The sequence below is a fragment of the Parus major genome, chromosome 4, assembly GCF_001522545.3.
Source record: "Parus major isolate Abel chromosome 4, Parus_major1.1, whole genome shotgun sequence".
Taxonomy (NCBI): Eukaryota; Metazoa; Chordata; class Aves; order Passeriformes; family Paridae; genus Parus; species Parus major.
In genome coordinates, this window is record NC_031771.1 from 55,973,696 (window position 1) to 55,992,397 (window position 18,702).

Here is an 18,702-nt window from a genome sequence, read left to right on the forward strand (position 1 = left end):
AAGAAAAACAGTGAAATAGAGATGTTTCATGGAGAAGCAAAGTAATATCTAGGAGATAAAATACTGAAACTGTTAAAATTTTTGAAAGTCTCCCTTTAATGCATCTCTTGGGAGCAGCAGCACAATAGTAATAACGTTGATGTGGTCCATGAGGAAATACAATTAATATTCCATCATTTTCATTGCTCTGCATTGCCTCACATCATTTGTAGCATGCTTTGCCTACAGCTCCATAGCTCTTCCTCTCCAGCAAAAGCCATATCAACAAGACATTGAAAGATGAAACACACATCATAATTTTCCTTTCATTCACATAATTTGGCTGCAACTTCCTCTTACACCAACACTTCCTAATTTACTCTATGAAATATGTGTGTTGTAGCGTTGCACTCCTGATGCCCTGGCTTCTCTCTGGGGACACAATAAAAACTTTCTGTGCTTTTTTTTTTGGTTAATGGGAGAGAATTCCACCCATTGTACTTAACACAGATTTGATTTAGAGGACTGGATAGACAATTACTTTTTAATGGAGTTCCCATTAATTACAGTTTGTTTCTGAAGTTTTGTATCTTTTGGAATGAAATGCTGGAAAGATTTACTACTCATAGACATGTTGCAGAAGTAAGTTACCTAACCTGATGCAATTCTTTGAAGCTGGATAGAATATACCTAAATAATTCCTGTGTTTATTAGAAATCTGTTCTATAACTTCTAGGTAAGGGCATACCACAAACTTAGCTATTCTTCAGCAAGATTGATTACTGCTGCTATTTTCTAATTTTCAGTCATTCAGGTTAATTTTAGTTGTTGTCTTACTCTTAGTGGGCAAAGACAACGACTTTCCAGTGCCTTTCTTTAGCACAGCAGCAGGGTGCAGGGAAAGGGAGACAGAAGTAAATGTCTGAAAAGATTCCTTCCCTCCTCCATGAAGCCAGCATAGAATAAAAGGGAATGTTATTCAAATTAAGCATCCCACATCCAATTTTGCCATCTGTGGCACTACATTTGGTTTTCTTATAATGTTCACAGAAAGTCTAGATGTGGCTATATTGAGAAGACTGTGCCCTAAGTATTTCCCATAGGATGATGCATGAAGGTGTTACTAAAAGCCTGTGACAGAGACAAGCTGTGTGAAGCCTGGAATGAGTTAAAATACACTGCAGTACTAGACCATAAAAGAATGTAGGAAATCCTTTGCAGTAACACACAGAAGTCAGGGGAGCCAGCCTTCTTTAGCAAGATGATTTTAATCTGCTTTAGGATGTCACAAGAAAGAGTTCTTAGACTCATTCTTTGTTCCTTTTACTGTCAATAAATCTCAATACAGAAGGAAATATTCCCTCCTCAGGGCATGGCACACCTTAAATAAAGGGTATTCTAGACATTTCCATAGGTGTTCTTGTCTCCAACACATTTTCTTCATGGTTCCTACAGGAAGATGCAAGATGTCTCCACTGAAACTCTGGGTCCACTATGGTCGGAAGAGAAAGAAATATGTTCCAGTAACAGCCAGTCTTAGCAAGTGAAAAAAATGGTGTGACAAATACTAGAATCTCGAGGTTTCCTACAAAATTATGTTAGAATCTGATTTTTAGTAAAACTTTTAATGCAGTCCCGTGTGACATTGTTCACACCAAGTCAGAATAAGCATTCACATACCCATAATTCCCAGTAGGATGTAAACAGAGAGGGCAAGAATGGGGCAAACATGGCATTTCCTCCTCTTTCTCCCCTCACCCTGACAAGCTCCTTGTTGCTCAAGGATTACCAGAATTTGAAGGTAGTATCTTGGTCTGTAGCAGGCCAGAGAGACAACAGCAGAAAAGAGATTGGGCAAGCAGCATCTCAGATCATGGAGTTTGTCATGGCCAAAGGCATTTGGGTGTATTTTCTCTGCAGGGTAGACTGCAGAGAGAGTGTGTTAATGCACACTGCCGTAGCCCACAGATGATCAACAGGATTGCTTTTAGGTAAAGACATTATGCCTTTTTAATTGTTTTAGTACACATTGACTTTTGAATAGATGAGGACAGCACGTGTTGAAGTGACCATGTGGTGCCTTCCAGAAGAAAAGGTCTCATCATGAAGTTCTGCCTTACAACACCTCTCCTAGGACCCAAGGTGTACATGGTTAAAGGCTGCATTTATGTAGTACAAATTCTTTTGTAGGATATATTCAGAAATTGAAAGTTTTAAAGATGTATCTCCTGCTGCTGAGGATTAAAATCATTGGGTTTGAGTCAATCTTTTATTAGATCAGGACGATCTGCATTGGACCACTCAAATGCCATCATTAGAAAATAAAACATCAACCACAAAGTTGTCACAGATCAAGACTGAGATCTAGTCTGGCTTTTATAGCACAAACATGATAGCTTAATGCTTTTAACAACTAAATCATCACTAGAAGGAGCTTTGCCTCAGAAATATCTACAGTTTACTGAAGGGACAGAACAGGAATAAGGAAATGAATGTTCTTGTGCTGCCCTAAGGGCTGTTGCCAAGCACTGCTGAGGCAAGAGTGGCTGGCTAAGTCCTTGCATGGGCTAAGTCTTGGCTATGCTGGTCTTGGCAGGTATCAAATATGGAGAGCACCTTTAGTGAATAGAAAATTTCACTGCTAAGTGAAGCTGATTAAGGGTGCCTTACTGCAAAATACTTCAGAATGAGCTTAGAAATGTAGCAGTAAATTCCATGCTTTACTGAGAGTAATCTTTAGGTAGGTACCTGCAGAAGTTGTATATGATCTTATCCTGCCATGGCTTTAATACAGACACAGGCAAATGGATGTGAGAGCTTTGCAGACAGAGATTTATTTAAGGCTTGTGCTTTTGTGGTCAAAGTTGATGCTAGGCCTTTAAATTCCAATTTAGTTACTTAAATGCAATAGCCCCATTTTTTGTTTTAAAATGAATGATTCATACATTAGACTAATGGATATACATCAAAATATGAATCAAAACCCCCAATTTATAATTCTTATTGTGCTGTTCCTCACCTTTGCAAGATACTACATATTGTTTCATAACAATATATAAATGATATAAATTAGGTTATCCATTTTAATCCTGATATTTAAAATGGAAATAAAAAAGTCTTAACTTGCCATGTAAAGTCTGAATCTAGTCACAGAGTCTTACTCAGACCTTTATCCAAAATACATGAGAAAGAAAGTGTGGGTATTCTTGACATTAACTTATAGAGCAAACTTCTTCACAGGGCTGAGACATCAAGGAAAACTGATAGGGTTTGCTTAGTATAATTTAGGACCAGGATATAAGTAGGGAATAGTGTGCAGCGACATCCTGTTTGGACTGCAGGACTTGCTTGCACATTCATTTTATCCAAGGAAGCTTGTCTGATCTATTTCAATGCACTCTGCTTTCATTATGTCAGCCCTGGTATCTGCAGCTGACTCAAGTGAAAATGCTGACATTTGGTTCTTTAACTTTATTCACAAGTGTTTCCTGACAGACAGAAGTAAGTTGTGTGAACTGTTAATGTAGTTTGTATATCAGTTGCCTTTTTATCACAAAACGTTTGTGTTGAGAGAATTTTGGTTGCAATATTTTTTACACATTTTCAGTAATTTCAGCTGTGTTAACCATCATGACTGGGTATAGATTTCTACAAATGCATGTTTATGATCACACAGAAACAAGTATCAGCCTACACAGCCTGGCACATAACTCAGGTGTTATCACAAAAAATAATTGTTCTTCTGTTGTCTGTACTTGAGCATCTACTGGATTTCTTGTTATTTTGTTTATTCTACTGTACAGTATATTTTGACCTGCTATGGATCTTCAATAGGTAACAGTTACCAGTTACCAGTGTGTAGCAGTGCAGCATTCAGAACTATAAATACTTGGAAACTGGTGAATCATCTTCCCCTTCTTATGAGTCATAAGCATCTCAGTGGGTTTTGCAAGTGAACAAGTTATGGATTTGTATAATCATAACTAAAAATTTAAGTTGTTGTCTGTTTACGACTTCAAAACAAGCATTGATTTCACCAGGGAAACCTGCTGTTATGGAAGACTGAATCCAAACTCTCCTTCCTTACCGGAATTTGTTTTGCTCTGAGTTTCACAAGTGAAAACTATATATCATATTTTTTCCCATGTTTTGTATGGGAGGCATACGTGAACTTTTTCCCTCTAAGAGAAGCATCACCTCTGCCTGACCTTGTTTTAATACAAAGGCCCCCAGCTGTGTAACACCAAGATTGCTTGATCATGACCATCAATCCAGCACTGAAAAAATAAGATAAATTGCACAGTATGTCAAATTACATGTGCAGCATTTATTGCTGAACATATAACCCACTCCAAATTACATGTGAAACATCTGTTGCAGAAGTCTCTTGCAGAAGTTGCAGAAGATTGGTCTTACAGACCAATACAAACTTCTATTAGCCCTCAAAGCCATTGAAGTTGTCTCTTGGTCCAGTGTCTACGTGGTCATATGTCTTTGCAAGATGGATTCGTTTATCATAATGGGAAATAGCTGCCATCTTGTAGAGGTTTTGACAGTGAAACAGCTGCAGTTATGGAACATTTGGACCTCATAAGATCTCCCTAATATCAGTGCAAGTCTTTTTAAAATTCCATAATTCTATTATAGAAGGTATGGAAACTGTCCAAATTAGTATATTTCAACATTTAAAGAAATAAAGAACACAAAATCTTACCACAGCACTTCTTTCAGTGATCTGCAGCATCACAGAGCATATCTCTGGTGGCAAAGTTCAGCTCAGGGTGCAACATCAACATGTGTTTATGACAGACAAGCCTGTCCTAAAATCTACTGGTGAAGCCCAGACTGAGGGAGAAGCATTTGCCTCTCAAGGCATTTCATCCATGGGTGTCTCTGTACTTTGATTTAACACATTTCATCTAGATACTCGCAGTGGAGTGATGTGTGTTGTTTCCCAGAATTAAGGGTATTAGTCCAGATTTCATTTTAGTTGCCCATTTTATTTTTTCCTCAAAGGATGTACAGAAGTCTCCACTAAATAATGATATGGCAAACAGTTGTGTGATTCTGACTTTAACTTATTTCAAGTGATACATTTTAATCTCCATAAAATTATTCTGTTTTTCTCATAAGAAAGCCAAGCGTAATTAGTAATTTTATTAGTTACCAATATAAAAAGTACATCAGCTGTTATGACAAAATACATATTAGCTTATTTTAATGAGTCAGACCAGCAGAGTTTCAAGTTACAGCTTTTTAAGAAATTCTTCATTGTGTTTTTCTCTAGCAGATAAGTATTCAGATTTTGTGATTTATATTCAGATGTTAAACACAAATTCAAAATGGGTGTAACTGCACAAGTATCAGTGTTAAAATCACTTGTCTGAGCAAAGTTTTCTGCTGCATGGATTTCTTTTGTTTGGATATTCTAATTACAGTAATTATCAAAAAAAAAAGACTAAATACTTAGTCTATATTTGAGAAAAAAAAGTTAAAATAAATTTTGGTTTAATTAAGATACATTTTATGCTAAAAATATTTAAATGTCAAATTTTAAGTATTTTAAGCTTAAATTCAGAGAGATGTTGAAATTAAGAAACAGTCAAAATGCTAAAGCAAGAGACTAATTCACTTCAACATACTGACAATTAAAAATTGCATATTGTAAGAACATTGCCATAGAAATTTAATGCATATTTATAAGCCATTCAAACAATGAACAATTTTTTCAGTGGTCTCAGATAACAATACTAGGCTGACTTGTTTTTTCAAACATGTTAAATTTTGTCAACATAATTGTGAGCACAATTATGAATGTTGTAGCTTATGAATAGTGTACAATCAACCCTCATGGTTGCAGTTTTGATCTTCCTATTTACTAGGAGAACATATTTCATGGTCCAAGTTATTCAGTGTTTTCTCAGGAAAGGCAAATACCACTTTTTGTTTTCCAGGGTTTAGTTATTGAGCGGCTTGGACGCAGGCCTCTGCTCATTGGAGGTTTTGGGTTGATGATCGTCTTCTTCGCAGTACTCACTGTCTCCCTGACTCTGCAGGTAACACTAGGGCCACTGCACATTTCTACTTTCTTTTACCTATTTCAAACATGCTTGATATTGGTTTGTTTCTACATACCTGCATAAGCCAGTCCTCTTAATCAGTTTGGCATAAGGAATGAAAGGTCTCTTTTACTAATTTATGAATCTGTTTGCTTAAAAACTTTTGCATTAAAAAGCAACAGAATCTTTCTCACATTCTCACATTCAGACTCTTTAATTCAAAGATTTATGCATATCATGAACTCTTATGAAGACAATTTTACCAACAGTTGAATAAACAGTATACCCATATTCTGTGGGTGTATCTTTGTTTGTAATTCACTCTCTCTGAGATTTCTCTCATGCTTTATATGTCATTCCTCTTTTAGGTTTGGAATTTTTTGTTAGTGAAAAATTTCCACATTTGATTTTTCTTTCAAGTAACTTTTCTGGTATTTCTATAAGCAATATAAAGACTTATCCTTTGGAGAATATTTGGCCTTAGAAAAAAGATGGGAAAAGACATTTTAGCAGGGCCTGCTGTGATAGGACAAGGGGTAATAATTTAGAAATAAAACAGGGTAAATTTAGGTTAGATATAAGGAAGAAGTGTTTTGCAATGAGGGAGGTGAAATGTTGGAATAGGTTGTCCAGAGATATGGTTGATGCCCCATCTCTGGAAACATCCAAGACTAGGTGGGACAGGGCCCTGAACAAACTGATTTAGTTGAAGATGTCTCTGCTCATTGCAGGTGGATTGGAACTAGATGAGCTTTAAAGGTCTCTTTCAATCAATATGTTTCTATAATTCTAAATTATCAGATGCTATTAGCACTCAATTCCCCAGGTGTTTCAAATTATCAGAGAATTTATTAAACCAGTTTTAACTCTGGCCCTGAGTAATTTTCCTTGTTTGGCTTCATCTATGTAATAATGTGGTTTGTTTATGTTCCTAAGGACTTTAGAGAAGCAAAACTGACTTTTGCAATGGCATGGGTTTGGGTGTGTTTCATCAAGGTGTTTTCCTGCTGGTTTTGATTCTTATGTGGTGCCATTAATCTGACTTCCAAATCTTGTTTCTCCTTTGAAGGGAGTCAGTAAGTCAGGCTGACTGGTAGGTCTGTGCCATGCCACTGCTCTTTTATTTGATTTACCTGTATGTACATCACAATAAATCTTTAGTTCACACACCTTCCAGGGCAGCTGTAAGACAGCTCTCCTCCTGAAGAGAGAAGTTATTACATATTTTGAATGCCAAGTGAAAAATTCCCTTCTGGATCTTTTAAAGCCAGGTTAGGGGTGTGAAGACCTTCAGCTGTTTTAAATCCCTGCAGTCTGAATGCCTTTCAGTTTTACCTCCTTTCAAAAGGGTCTCAATGTATTAAGTATTAGAGATTTGCTTTGAACAAAGGATCATGGTACAAATAGGCTTAATCTCAGAGGAAATTTATATCTATTCCATATTTGCACCTTCTCGTTCTCAGAGACTTTGGATTTGCTTCCAGACAAGAACCCTAGATTGTGTAATTTTGATAGATCCACAACCCTTTTGGTTAATGTTAATGTCCAGAAAACCATGGTTTCCATATAACTAAGGAAATAACTCAGACTAGAAGAGAAAAATCATCAGAAAATGGGGGCCTTTCCTTAACACTGAAAAAAAAATTGATCTACTTTCAATTAGAAGAACTACTTTCTTTAGCAAGAATATTTTTACAGTCCCACTCAAGGTGCTGATAGTACACTTACATGTATATTAACAAACTTTTCAAAAATTGAAAAATTCAAATAAAAATATTATTCACACTTTGCTGTGGTAAAACTCCACCTGTGGGACAGAGAAAGAAACAGGCATCCATGGATTTTTCTCGTCTATTAGTATTAGAATCAAGCATTCACAAAGATGATTAAGAAACAGAGTCCTGCAAACTCCACAGGAATTGCCCTCGTATTTCAAATTCCTGACATTTAGAGGTCTCAGTAGAGAAAAATCTACTTAGAAGTAGAGGAAAGATAATATATATGGCCTTCCTTGTCTGCAAAATCAGACTACAGCTGAAAAGTCCTAGACTGTAGCTTTCCCATGCTTTGCCAAGGCTCAGATACCTGGTTCTCCCACCAAATGTCAGCCTGCTGTGCATTCAGCCAAGCCTTTGACTGGTGAACGTTGAACCTCCAGAGCCATTCTAGATGCTCTTTTTAAACATGACTGAAATACCTGAGGTGGAGGGAGGTGCTGAATGTCTTCAGTCTTCCAGGCTGGCTTGAACTTTAACACAAGCTGTGATTTTTTAGAGTTCTGACTCTGTGGTACATAGCTTGTCTGGTGTTTTTCTACAGGGATTTCACAGTGACCAAGGCCTTTAAATACAAATCATCGAATAAGGTTCTACAGAAATGCTGTGATTTTCTAAAGTAACCCCAGACTAAATTCTGAAATATATCAAGAATCATGGAAAACACTGTCTGTGAGGTTTTAAAAATATTTCTGATGTGTACAATATGTTTGAAATCAATGTCTTTTATCTACCCAGAGCTCTGTGCATTGGCTTCCTTACCTCAGTATATTTTGTATCCTTGCAATCATTGCATCGTTCTGCATTGGACCAGGTATGTCAATATCTATTTTTTCATGTTTCTTTGTACATCTAAGGACAGGTATTTTTGCACTGGCATTATGTTAGCAAATCATTTGTACAGAACTTCACTTTGGCAGCAAGCCAGAAAGTAAGACTTTTGTTCCCGTGAGCTTTTGGAGCTTTTTTTTAATGCACTATTTATTGCCTCTTTTTCTTTGTAAGGAGCTTGACATTAAACATTAATCAGCTGTTTATACATCTTCACCACTGAAGTGGTCTAATTGATTGATTGTGGTTTATTTGGGAAAGAGTTGCTGATGTTTGATGTGACTCTAATGAAATGCTGCTCTGTGATTCTGTGGATCCTCTTTTGAAAAGCTGAGAAAAAAATATGCTGCTTTAGAGAAAAATGGGGAGAAGACCAAGGTATTTCTTTTACCCTTATTTCTGGGAAAAGGGTTTGTCACTAATTTCTGTCTAAAACACTGTGAAAATACTGAAAAAAAATAGCAGTGTCTTTGTCCTTCTGTAAGGACAAATCTCAGTTCAGCTAAGTCCACTGTACTGCTGACATATGTTTCTTAGATTGAGATGGGGGAGTGGGTGTTAAACAATTCTGTGGAATACAACTTTTCTTGAATTTTAAATACCTTAGGAATGTCAAATGTTGACTTGAAACTTCTTTAAAACTTCCCTTCTCGTGTTTTATGTGGCTCAGAGGTTTAAGTGCAGCTGCATGCTATGTCTATGCATGCTATGCATGCTATGTTGTTTTTTTTTTTAAATCTCTGTTGAAACAAACTGATTACAGATACATTCCACCAGTTTTTAGAACTTGCAGATCAAAATGTTCTTACATGTTATATTTCCAGCATATGAAGATTAACCCTCTGCTTTTCTTCTTCACCTCACCAGTCTTCAAAATGGATTCTAGTGCTCTTCATTTGGATTCTTTCTCTTTACTGATGTTATTCAGGATTTGTGTTGTACTTCACAATCTCTTTGAAACAAATTGTCTGCAGATACATCCAGAACAAGCAGCTAGTGTTAGAAATTACTTGCTTTTTTTCTACAGCAATTCATTAAAATTCAAGCTTTGGTTGTGTTTTTTACTGTGTTCAGTGTTGTTAAAGCCAAAGAATATTAATAGTGTACCAGTAGATACCTAGTTGGCCTCTCCACTTTTCCTCTATGTGTTCAGACATTTCTCATATCTGACAATAGTGGGAATATGCAGGTAGCACTTAACATTGAATTGCTTTTAATGAAAATCTCAGTATCTGACTCTTCAGCTGTTGAGAAGAATCATATTCTGATATCTCTGCAAATGAATAGCAATATTTTAGCTGACTTTGATGGGGGCTGACTTAGCTTCAATGAAACTTCTCTGTTCTGTTTAGAGGTGCTTAGGAAATCTGAACTACTTTTCTACCTTTTAGCTGGACACCTTCCATTATTAGCAAAGTTTTAAGATGATTGAATAAGAAGAGAGCATATATTTTTTTTTCTAAACACAGAAATTATCACCAAGAAGTCCATTGTATCCATTGTTTTTTGTATCACAAGGCATAACTCAATAATTGAGTGCAATTACTTTGTCGAGTTTTGTCCCCCTTTCCTTATCCAGGAAAGAAAGCCATCAATAGCCTGTGACAAGTCCATTGGAGAGTCACCATGTCAGTGTCAGGAGACCTGTGAGAAGGGACTGGGTGAACTGGACTTGTCCAGCCTGAGAAGAGACAGCTTTGGGGACCTAAGAGCCATGCCACTACCTGTGAGAAGGGTGTTGCAGAGCCAGTCTCCTGTTGCTGCATGATGAGTTGCTTGAGAGGCAGAATGCAGGTGTTAAAACAAGAAAGATGCAGAGAGACTGTAAGGAAAAGCTTTTTGCTTCCAGGCAGTCAAGCAGGCTACCAAGGATACTGAGTCCCTAATTACTACACAAAGATAAAAAACAAATAGATTGTACTACTGTTTTTCTCCATTGCAGTGATTGTAGGGAAGTGTCCAGAGCAAAATACAAACAGGGAAAGTAGGTGATACATTTTTAGAGAACCAGTCCATTTTTTTTTCAACTTAGGGTCTTTCTGCAGCATAGCTTCTAACACTTTCATACTCTCCCATGGATTTGTTAAACCTCTGTCTGAAACAGCAGAATTTTAGTATTCTTTGGCAAAGAAAACTACATATCTATTATCTTTAATGCACACATCCTTCGTTACTCTTTGTGTGGTACCCTCTAGGCCTTGCAGAAACAGAGCAATTGATCCTCTTCCTCCTTTTCAATTTCCTTGTGCACTTGTCAACTTTCACCTTATCAACACAGATTTTTCTGAAATGAAAAGCTATTTCTTATTGCCAACTTTTCAGTGATATTTTAAAACACCCCTTTAACAGAAAAAATTCACACTTTGGTGTTCTTTTCTAGCACTCTGGTAGATTAATGGGACGAGATTGAAGCTCAAGAATAACTTTCCCACCTTTCTGGTGGTAAAAATGGTTTTCCCCAAGAAAATTAAGATATATGCTTTATATTTTTTATACTTTTAGCCTTTTGTAGAAGTTTTGCCATTCATTTGTATTGGTTTAACGGGGCTATTGTCAAATAATCCTCAGTATCTCAGTTCCTTTTGTAGTTACACTACAAAAACAATTTGTAATGATTCCATTGGCACAAAATTTAGTCTAGGACAAATTAATTTATGTTCACTGAGCTATTGGTACTTGTTAAAGATAACAAATTACATGAAGAATTGAATTTATAAAAATACTGCTTTAACTCTCTAGAGCATGAAATTTACTTCAAAAGTACAGTATTTTCTCTCTTGTTAGAACATCTAATATCTTCTTCATAGCTTAGTTGTTGTGTAACCATTTTCTGACAGCATATACATGGGTCCCATCTGCTCCTTTTCACTGAGGATCAGCTGTTACTATAAACTGTGGAGGGTGTTTATTTGTTTCATTTTTCTAAACTCGGCTTTTCAGCTTGCAGATATCTTTGAGGACTGAAACAGTAATGCTAGCAACAGGTATGCTCAGGCATGTGTGTGTTGGGTGCATCATCATTTTTGTCAAAAGCCAAACAGCAGAAAGCTTTCACTTTCTAAAAATTAAAGGGGCCCTTTTACTTGATACAGTCAATCTGTGATCTGAAAGAAAATCATTTATTTTCTATAGACTAGGGAGCCCTGCTGGTCCAGACAGTTGTTTCATTGTGCCTATTTGTTAATAATATGCAAGTTAAGATATTTGCTGGACCTGAAATAAACATAGGATACATTTCAAATGAAGAATTGTGATCCTGCAAACAGTAAACTGAAAAAAAAAAAAGAGGGGATTGGTTCTGACTCCTAAGGAGACAAAAGGCAAAAAGCTGAAAATCAGCTGAGAAAACAAATCAAATAATCTCAAATCAAAGAATATCAAGATATGCAGAGAGTATTTGTGCTGTTCAGGTTATACATCATGAGAGAATGCATTGATTTAATGATTTAATGCCTTTCCAGAATGGGTAAATAATGTGCAGCTTCTTGGAAATTTGGATCATGATATACAGGTTTAGATGTGAAATGTCTTCCTTATTTGACTTAATATTAATAGTTAATATTTAAGAAAATAGGAAAACTAGGATTTATTCTCATTTTCTCAGTTAAACCTGTGTGGCTGCCTCTTCATGGACTGAACATTCATGTTCAACTGTGCCGGCAGAATCCATTTTTTTCAGGAAAGATGGTCTGAAATCTGACTTAAACAGAAAAAAGAGAAGCTTCTGCTTATTTTTAGCTATTTTCTTGAATTCCCCATTCACCTATTGTACCTTTACAACAGTTGCTGCGCCAGCAAGTGATTTTTGAGTTTTCTGGGATAATTGAAAAATGTGCATTGTAGTTTTAAAAAACCTGCTACAGATTTTCCGCTTTTACCCCCAAAGATTTTTAAAAAAACCAACAACTGAGCACCCAAAACCGACACAGAATGTGTTCCATCCGTTTTCCTGATTTGTCTGCAGGGATGTTGACCCCACTTGTCAGTGAGTCTGTCATGCATTTTCGGATGAGGGGCTTGCAGATTTTGGTTTTGAAGTTTTTCCAACTCACATCCTCTGAACCAGAGAATGGCTTTTCTGCCATCTGTCAAGATATGTCGGATAATGGAACATGTGGAGAAAAAAAACTGATCAACTGATCAATTGGGGGTTACAGAAACATTGGCATGAACTTCTGGATAACCTTCCTAAATGTAGCAAAAAGACAGTCAAGACCTTGAGAACTTGGAAATCTGGCATAAAGCATTTCCATGCATTATCTTTGTATGAAGTGATTTATTGGTATTTCTTCCTCAGAAGCATATTCTGTTTAAGTGTAACCCCTTTCTATCCAGCTTTGTTAAGTAGAGAAGGCACTGCTGCAGAGAAGGGACAGGAAACTGTGGTGGCCATGGTCAGGTATGATGCCTGTCTTTAACTAAATGGAAGGATGGGAGGAGGTGGCAGGAGGTGGACAGTTTTGATAAAATACCTTGCTTTGAAACAATCTTATTTTACCACCTTCTTTCAGAAATTGAGGAAGTATTGTTGCTTTGAAATCTCTGCAAATTTGCTGGCTCTGGAAACATGGTGCACTGGGGCACTGGACTTCTTTTACCACTGGAAATAAGTAAAAATAATCCCAGACCCTAATTGTGGCAGTAAGATCTGTAAAAAGTGTTTGTGTAGCACAAGTGTGTCACCCACCTTTTCACCACTGCATCTGGGAGGGAGATCAACCACAAATGGGCACAGGAAGGCATGTGGTAAAATTCCTTCTTCCTAAGAATTCCTTGGAGTCCTTTAGAAAGAAAAAAATCATGTTTTATTACAACAAACAGTAATAATCATGCAAGTTCCAAAAATCTGAGGACTTGATTTTATATCCATTACCTGATCATGATAACTCAAGCCATCCTTGTACTGGAAACTTGTGTTATTTTGATGGCACTTGAAGCTTGAGATTACTGATTTTGTTGAAATCTTTTGCATTTCCCCCATTTCTAAGAATGGGACATATAAGCCTGCATCACCAGGGGAGAAAACGAGGCTTAGAAACTCAGAACAGGGTGAGGATTTAAAGATGTCTGAAAAATGCCAGGTAGCTAAGGAAAAATATAAGAATAATATCTCTAAGTATCACATGGAAGACTTCCACATAGTTGATTACATATTATCTAAGTAAATTGAAAGATTGCTTTATATGAATACTCACTATGCACATTCTTTCACATGTTTTCTTAAAGACCTAATACATCATATTGTCATGCATTGTCTCACTGTATTGTAATGTGAAAAATGCTCATTGTGCTGTCAAGCATCGTGTCATCATTTATGAGATGACTTAGAGCTGAGTATCGGAGCACAGAACTGCTCAGGCAGCAGTTAGCAAAGAAGGGCTGCAAAGAAGGGCCACTGTGAAGGTGAAGAAAATAGATTTATATATAAAAAGATCCAGAATAACTTCACAGTGTCTCACAGAAAAGGCTTAGAATTGAATTCTGCCTGAAACAACTGAGGATTGCATTTGAACCAGACAATCTAATATGATCCTGGATTCTTTTATCTTCTAATCTTGTGTTCTTCATTTATCTATCTCTAATTGAGATGTTTGATCCTCTGTATAAAGTCTTACCTTGTTTCTACCTGTCTAAAAGCCCACAGTGTCTGCAAAGATGCACATGTGGCAATCCAGGGGGATTTTCTACCTGGTCATTGCAATAAAATGCAGTTCCTGACTTCATTTCTGTCAATAGCTGCTATTTTAAAATCAGTGGCACTAGAGAGAAGAAAGCAGGAGTCTCTGGCTGTCATACACAGTAGTTTCAGGCATTTTGGCTTTACAGTTGTATGCCACATAACATCTTAGAAGTAGTTATTCTGGTCTTGAATCCTGGAAGTATTTCTGTGGACGAGTAAAAGTTCCCCACAGAAGTCCTGCTGAGTTCAGTGTAGCACGAATAAGGCTGAATTTAGTGTGATCAAACATGAGTCTGTGTGATTTTACTTAAATTCCTGCTTCTAAAATAGGTTTCTATTTAGTATGCATAAGGATGAAAATCAGATCAGTGGTATGTTTCCAGTCACACTCTGATTACAGGAAAGAGAAATCAGTAAAATTCAAACTCAGATGAATTTGAAAAAAAATAGTAATTTTATGGTAGCAAGATCTTCATTTTTCAGTTGTTACTTTTTATAGCAATTGCATTTTCATGTGCAACTGAGAAATATATCAACAAACCAGTCCATTTGAGAAAAATGTGTCACTTATGCTTGTCTCTTTTTTGAAAGTTTTATAATATTTGTCATGGCTTACGGAACGTGAGTGAAGTTTTCCCTAACACAGGTGAATACAATGAATACAACTGAATACAATTTTAAAATGACATTATAAGATAAACAAAAGAAAACTCAGAGGAAATCATTGCCCTGAGGTGTATCAGAGATTCTTTGGTATTTAAAGTTTAAATCAGTCCCAGCTCTTACTCTGAATGCCAGTGTGCAGCTGCACTGACAGCAGAGCTGTTGTCATAAAAGGGTCATTTTGAAAGTCATGAGGTTTGCTCAACCTGAAATGTCATGAGTGAAGAAAATAAAAATCAGCTCTTGGATGTGAAACAGCCAAAGGTGTGATAGCACACATGTAGACATGAAAGTACTGCAGTGAAAGGCAGCATCAGTATTATTGCCTGATATAAGCATTTACAGAACCTTTGTGGGGTGTTTTACCTTCTCCACTTGGTGTGAGATGTAAAAACTTCTAACACTCATGGCCTCCCACAGAGACATTATGCCAGTCCACTCTGCAAAAGAGTTTCAGCCTGCTTGAGTGCAAAAAAGCCTCACTCTGTACCAGAAAACTATATGAGGTTAAAAGAAACATATTACCCCGTGTTATTCTATATTTAGTTAAAAAGTAGTATATATGAAAACTTAGGTTAATTTTCAATTTATTTTTTTTTAATTCTATAAACTAGAAATCTTTACAGTCTTTCCATCAGATAGGCATTCTATGATAATGGCCAAGTAGTTCCTGCACTGGCTCTGGAGAGTATTGGTGCAGAAATAACCTTTAGTTTTCCCAGGTATTTAGGAAAAGGCTGGATTTGTTGATAGTTGCAAGGCTTTTGTGGGCATAACAGCAGAATAAAAATATGCTGCCTAAATATCAGTTAAATACTCCAAATGTGAGTTATAGCTCAATTCAGAAACTTGTCATAACCTGGAGAGAGGCTCAGCTGAACATTCCTGAGGCCTCTGGCCCCATCCCCTGTTGTGACACTCCCTTGCTGTGGGCTGCCATCCATCATCCCAAGAAGTACCCTTAGGATTGGTGCCTTGTCCTCCTGTGTCAGTGCCATGTCAAAGATGTGTCAGTGCCATGTCAATGCTGTGTCAATGACGTGTCAGTGCTGTGTCAATGCTGTGTCAGTGCCATGTCAGTGATGTATCTGTGCCATGTCAGTGCCGTGTCAGTGCTGTGTCAGTGCCGTGTCAATGATGTGTCAATGACGTGTCAGTGCCATGTCAATGATGTGTCAGTGCCGTGTCAATGATGTGTCAATGACGTGTCAGTGCCATGTCAATGATGTCAGTGTCATGTCAATGCCTTGTCAATGATGTGTCAGTGCCATGTCAATGATGTGTCAATGATGTGTCAGTGCCATGGTGCAGGCTGTGCAGCAGCCCTTTTCTGGCTTCTTCACTTCCCTTTTCTGGCTTTCTCTAGAGAAGAAAAAATCTCCTGCCTATCCCTAGAGGAAGGAGTATTTTCAACTACTTTTACCAAGTACTTGAGAATTTATCTTTTGATTACCTTTGTGTGAACAAACTGATTTTTTTAGGCTATTAAGAAATAAGACTAGAATTCCTTTCAATATTCATTGAAATTTATTTTTGGGGGTTGGAGGATAACATGGTCTTTGAATATATTAAATACAATGTCATTCAACATATATTTTGGGATTAATACCTATTTTACGTTTTGTTTTATTTCTTCTATCTTAAAGAGGAGCATAGAGAAAATGCGTAGCTTTTAACAGTTCTGTAGAGAAAGTGATTTCAATTCTTTATAATTAGTGGCAGTTCTAAAGAAAAATGAACCCCTAGTATTAGAAAGGTAATTGTATCTGTTGAATAAAGGAGTTGCTGGAGGTGACACCTGGAGTTCGCAGCAGCAGGAAAACTTATGAACTTTATTCTGCTAACAATAGATTTTTACAAATTATCTTAATTGAAGCTTTCAAAATGTGAATGCTTTGACACTTGACAGCACTCCTCCTACCTGAACTAGCAGCTTTTCCTGAATGATCATTAATTACTTGCTGATAGCTCACAACTCCTAGACCGAAGAAATTTATTGCTGCAAAAATGCACCCATGTGTTTTAGAGGTTCATGTAACCATGAAAAAAAAACATTTATTCAAATGCTGTGTAAGTGACCTAGGTACATTATTCAGATTAATAGGGATTGGATATGGAAAGCCTAGTAAAAAAAACCAAAAACCAAAACTGGTTTTTTATGTGAATTTGTATAAAACAGTTATATTTGCAAAAGTGCAAACTAATAAATACATAGAACAGTAGATGTAGAATTAATGAATGTAAGGCAATACAAATATTTTATTTCCCTTATGCCCAGGCACAATGCACAGCAAAGAAAAGTTTTTCTGTTCATCTCATCTATTTCTGACTAATCTCCATAGCTAAGATCTAAATGCAGATGTTTATTAGTTTGATGTTTCAATGAACACAGCTCTAGAGTCCAGAGAGTGTTTCTTGGTAGCCAAGGTGCTGTGTAGAAAGATGAATAAACATCAGTGACAGACTTTCAGAGGAAAAACATAGGTCAGGAGAACTGCATGGACAAGGGTAATCAGTGTCAGTTTGACCAAGCAAACAGTCAAAGCAGTCAAAGTTTTTTCCTTTAAATCTCCAAGTGTTATCTGTCCTACTCCAGAAACTTCACTTTTTTGGAAACACAGAGTTATGGTTTTGGTGACCTCATTCTGAGTTTCATCAGAAAGAAACCTTATATAGTTCATCACAGTGAGCCTGTTACTGTCTTCAGCTGGTACATCTAGTCAAAGTGCATCTTCTGAGTCTCTCTTCCTTTTCCTTTCTGTTTATTAGCAAGCAGACACTACTATTTTATTTGTTTTGGTTATTGACCACAGTAAGGAAAATATTTCTTTGTTACTGTCTTACATTCATTAGTTCTACAATTATTGCTCCTCATACCCTGTCCACCATCCTGTAGCAACAAACAATTTCTTCAATTCCTAAAAACTTCAACAGTTTCCAGAAATCATAAGCAGTGAAGACATGGTCTGTTACCCACCTTAAACAGGAGAAGGACAGGGAGAACTCTTTGGTTCCAGCTTCTCTCAAAATTTTCCCCACTATTTTTACTGTTGCCATCCTTCAGGATGAATGCAGATATACAATGACATAACTGTGCACTGATAGCATGAATATTTTTTTGTTAAAATATAATGACTTTTCAAGATTGCTTTAGCCTGCAGGTTCACAACCAGCAGCATTTTGTGCTAGTGGTCTGTCAACTTGAATTCCTGATGGGAAATCATGTCTGATATATTTCTTTCAGAAGATTACCACAGAAGTAATAAGCCTAGAATAGATAAGGGTTGGGTTTTTTCTTCTGTTCAATCCTTATACAGTACTGTGACTCTATGAATATTTCTCTTACCTAGGACTGAACACAGTTGAGTCTTTAATTTGGCTATTTCCACACTGCTTCCGTCTGTTTAGTGGATGAATACATAAGGGATACTTCTGTGCTTTTATTAAAGTAAAAACTCTCTCATCATTGTTCTCATCATCGAGATAATTGGTTTTAACAATTTCATATGAGGAGAGTGCCTAATCATCATTGTTACTGAGAATAATTATAAATGTAATTATATTATATAGACTCATACCTCAATTAAAAAAAATTCTTCACATTTAAATAGAACAGCAAGTTGGGCTGTAATTAGGGTTGTAATATTATTAAGTGGATATGAACACATGTCAGAAATTATTAAAAGACTATTAACTATTTATGTAATTATAAGTT

The 18,702-nt window shown here is 36.6% G+C and overlaps 1 protein-coding gene across 2 annotated transcripts in view; it reads left to right on the plus strand.

Annotated features, from left to right (window-relative positions):
- Window positions 1-18,702, plus strand: part of SLC2A9 (solute carrier family 2 member 9) — an 82,080-nt gene that overhangs the window by 44,456 nt on the left and 18,922 nt on the right. For both annotated transcript variants that reach the window (XM_015625603.2, XM_015625602.2), the window contains exons 9-10: window positions 5,934-6,035; window positions 8,552-8,627. In XM_015625603.2, the coding sequence (XP_015481089.1) occupies window positions 5,934-6,035; window positions 8,552-8,627 (178 nt within the window). The remainder of the gene's footprint in view (window positions 1-5,933; window positions 6,036-8,551; window positions 8,628-18,702) is intronic.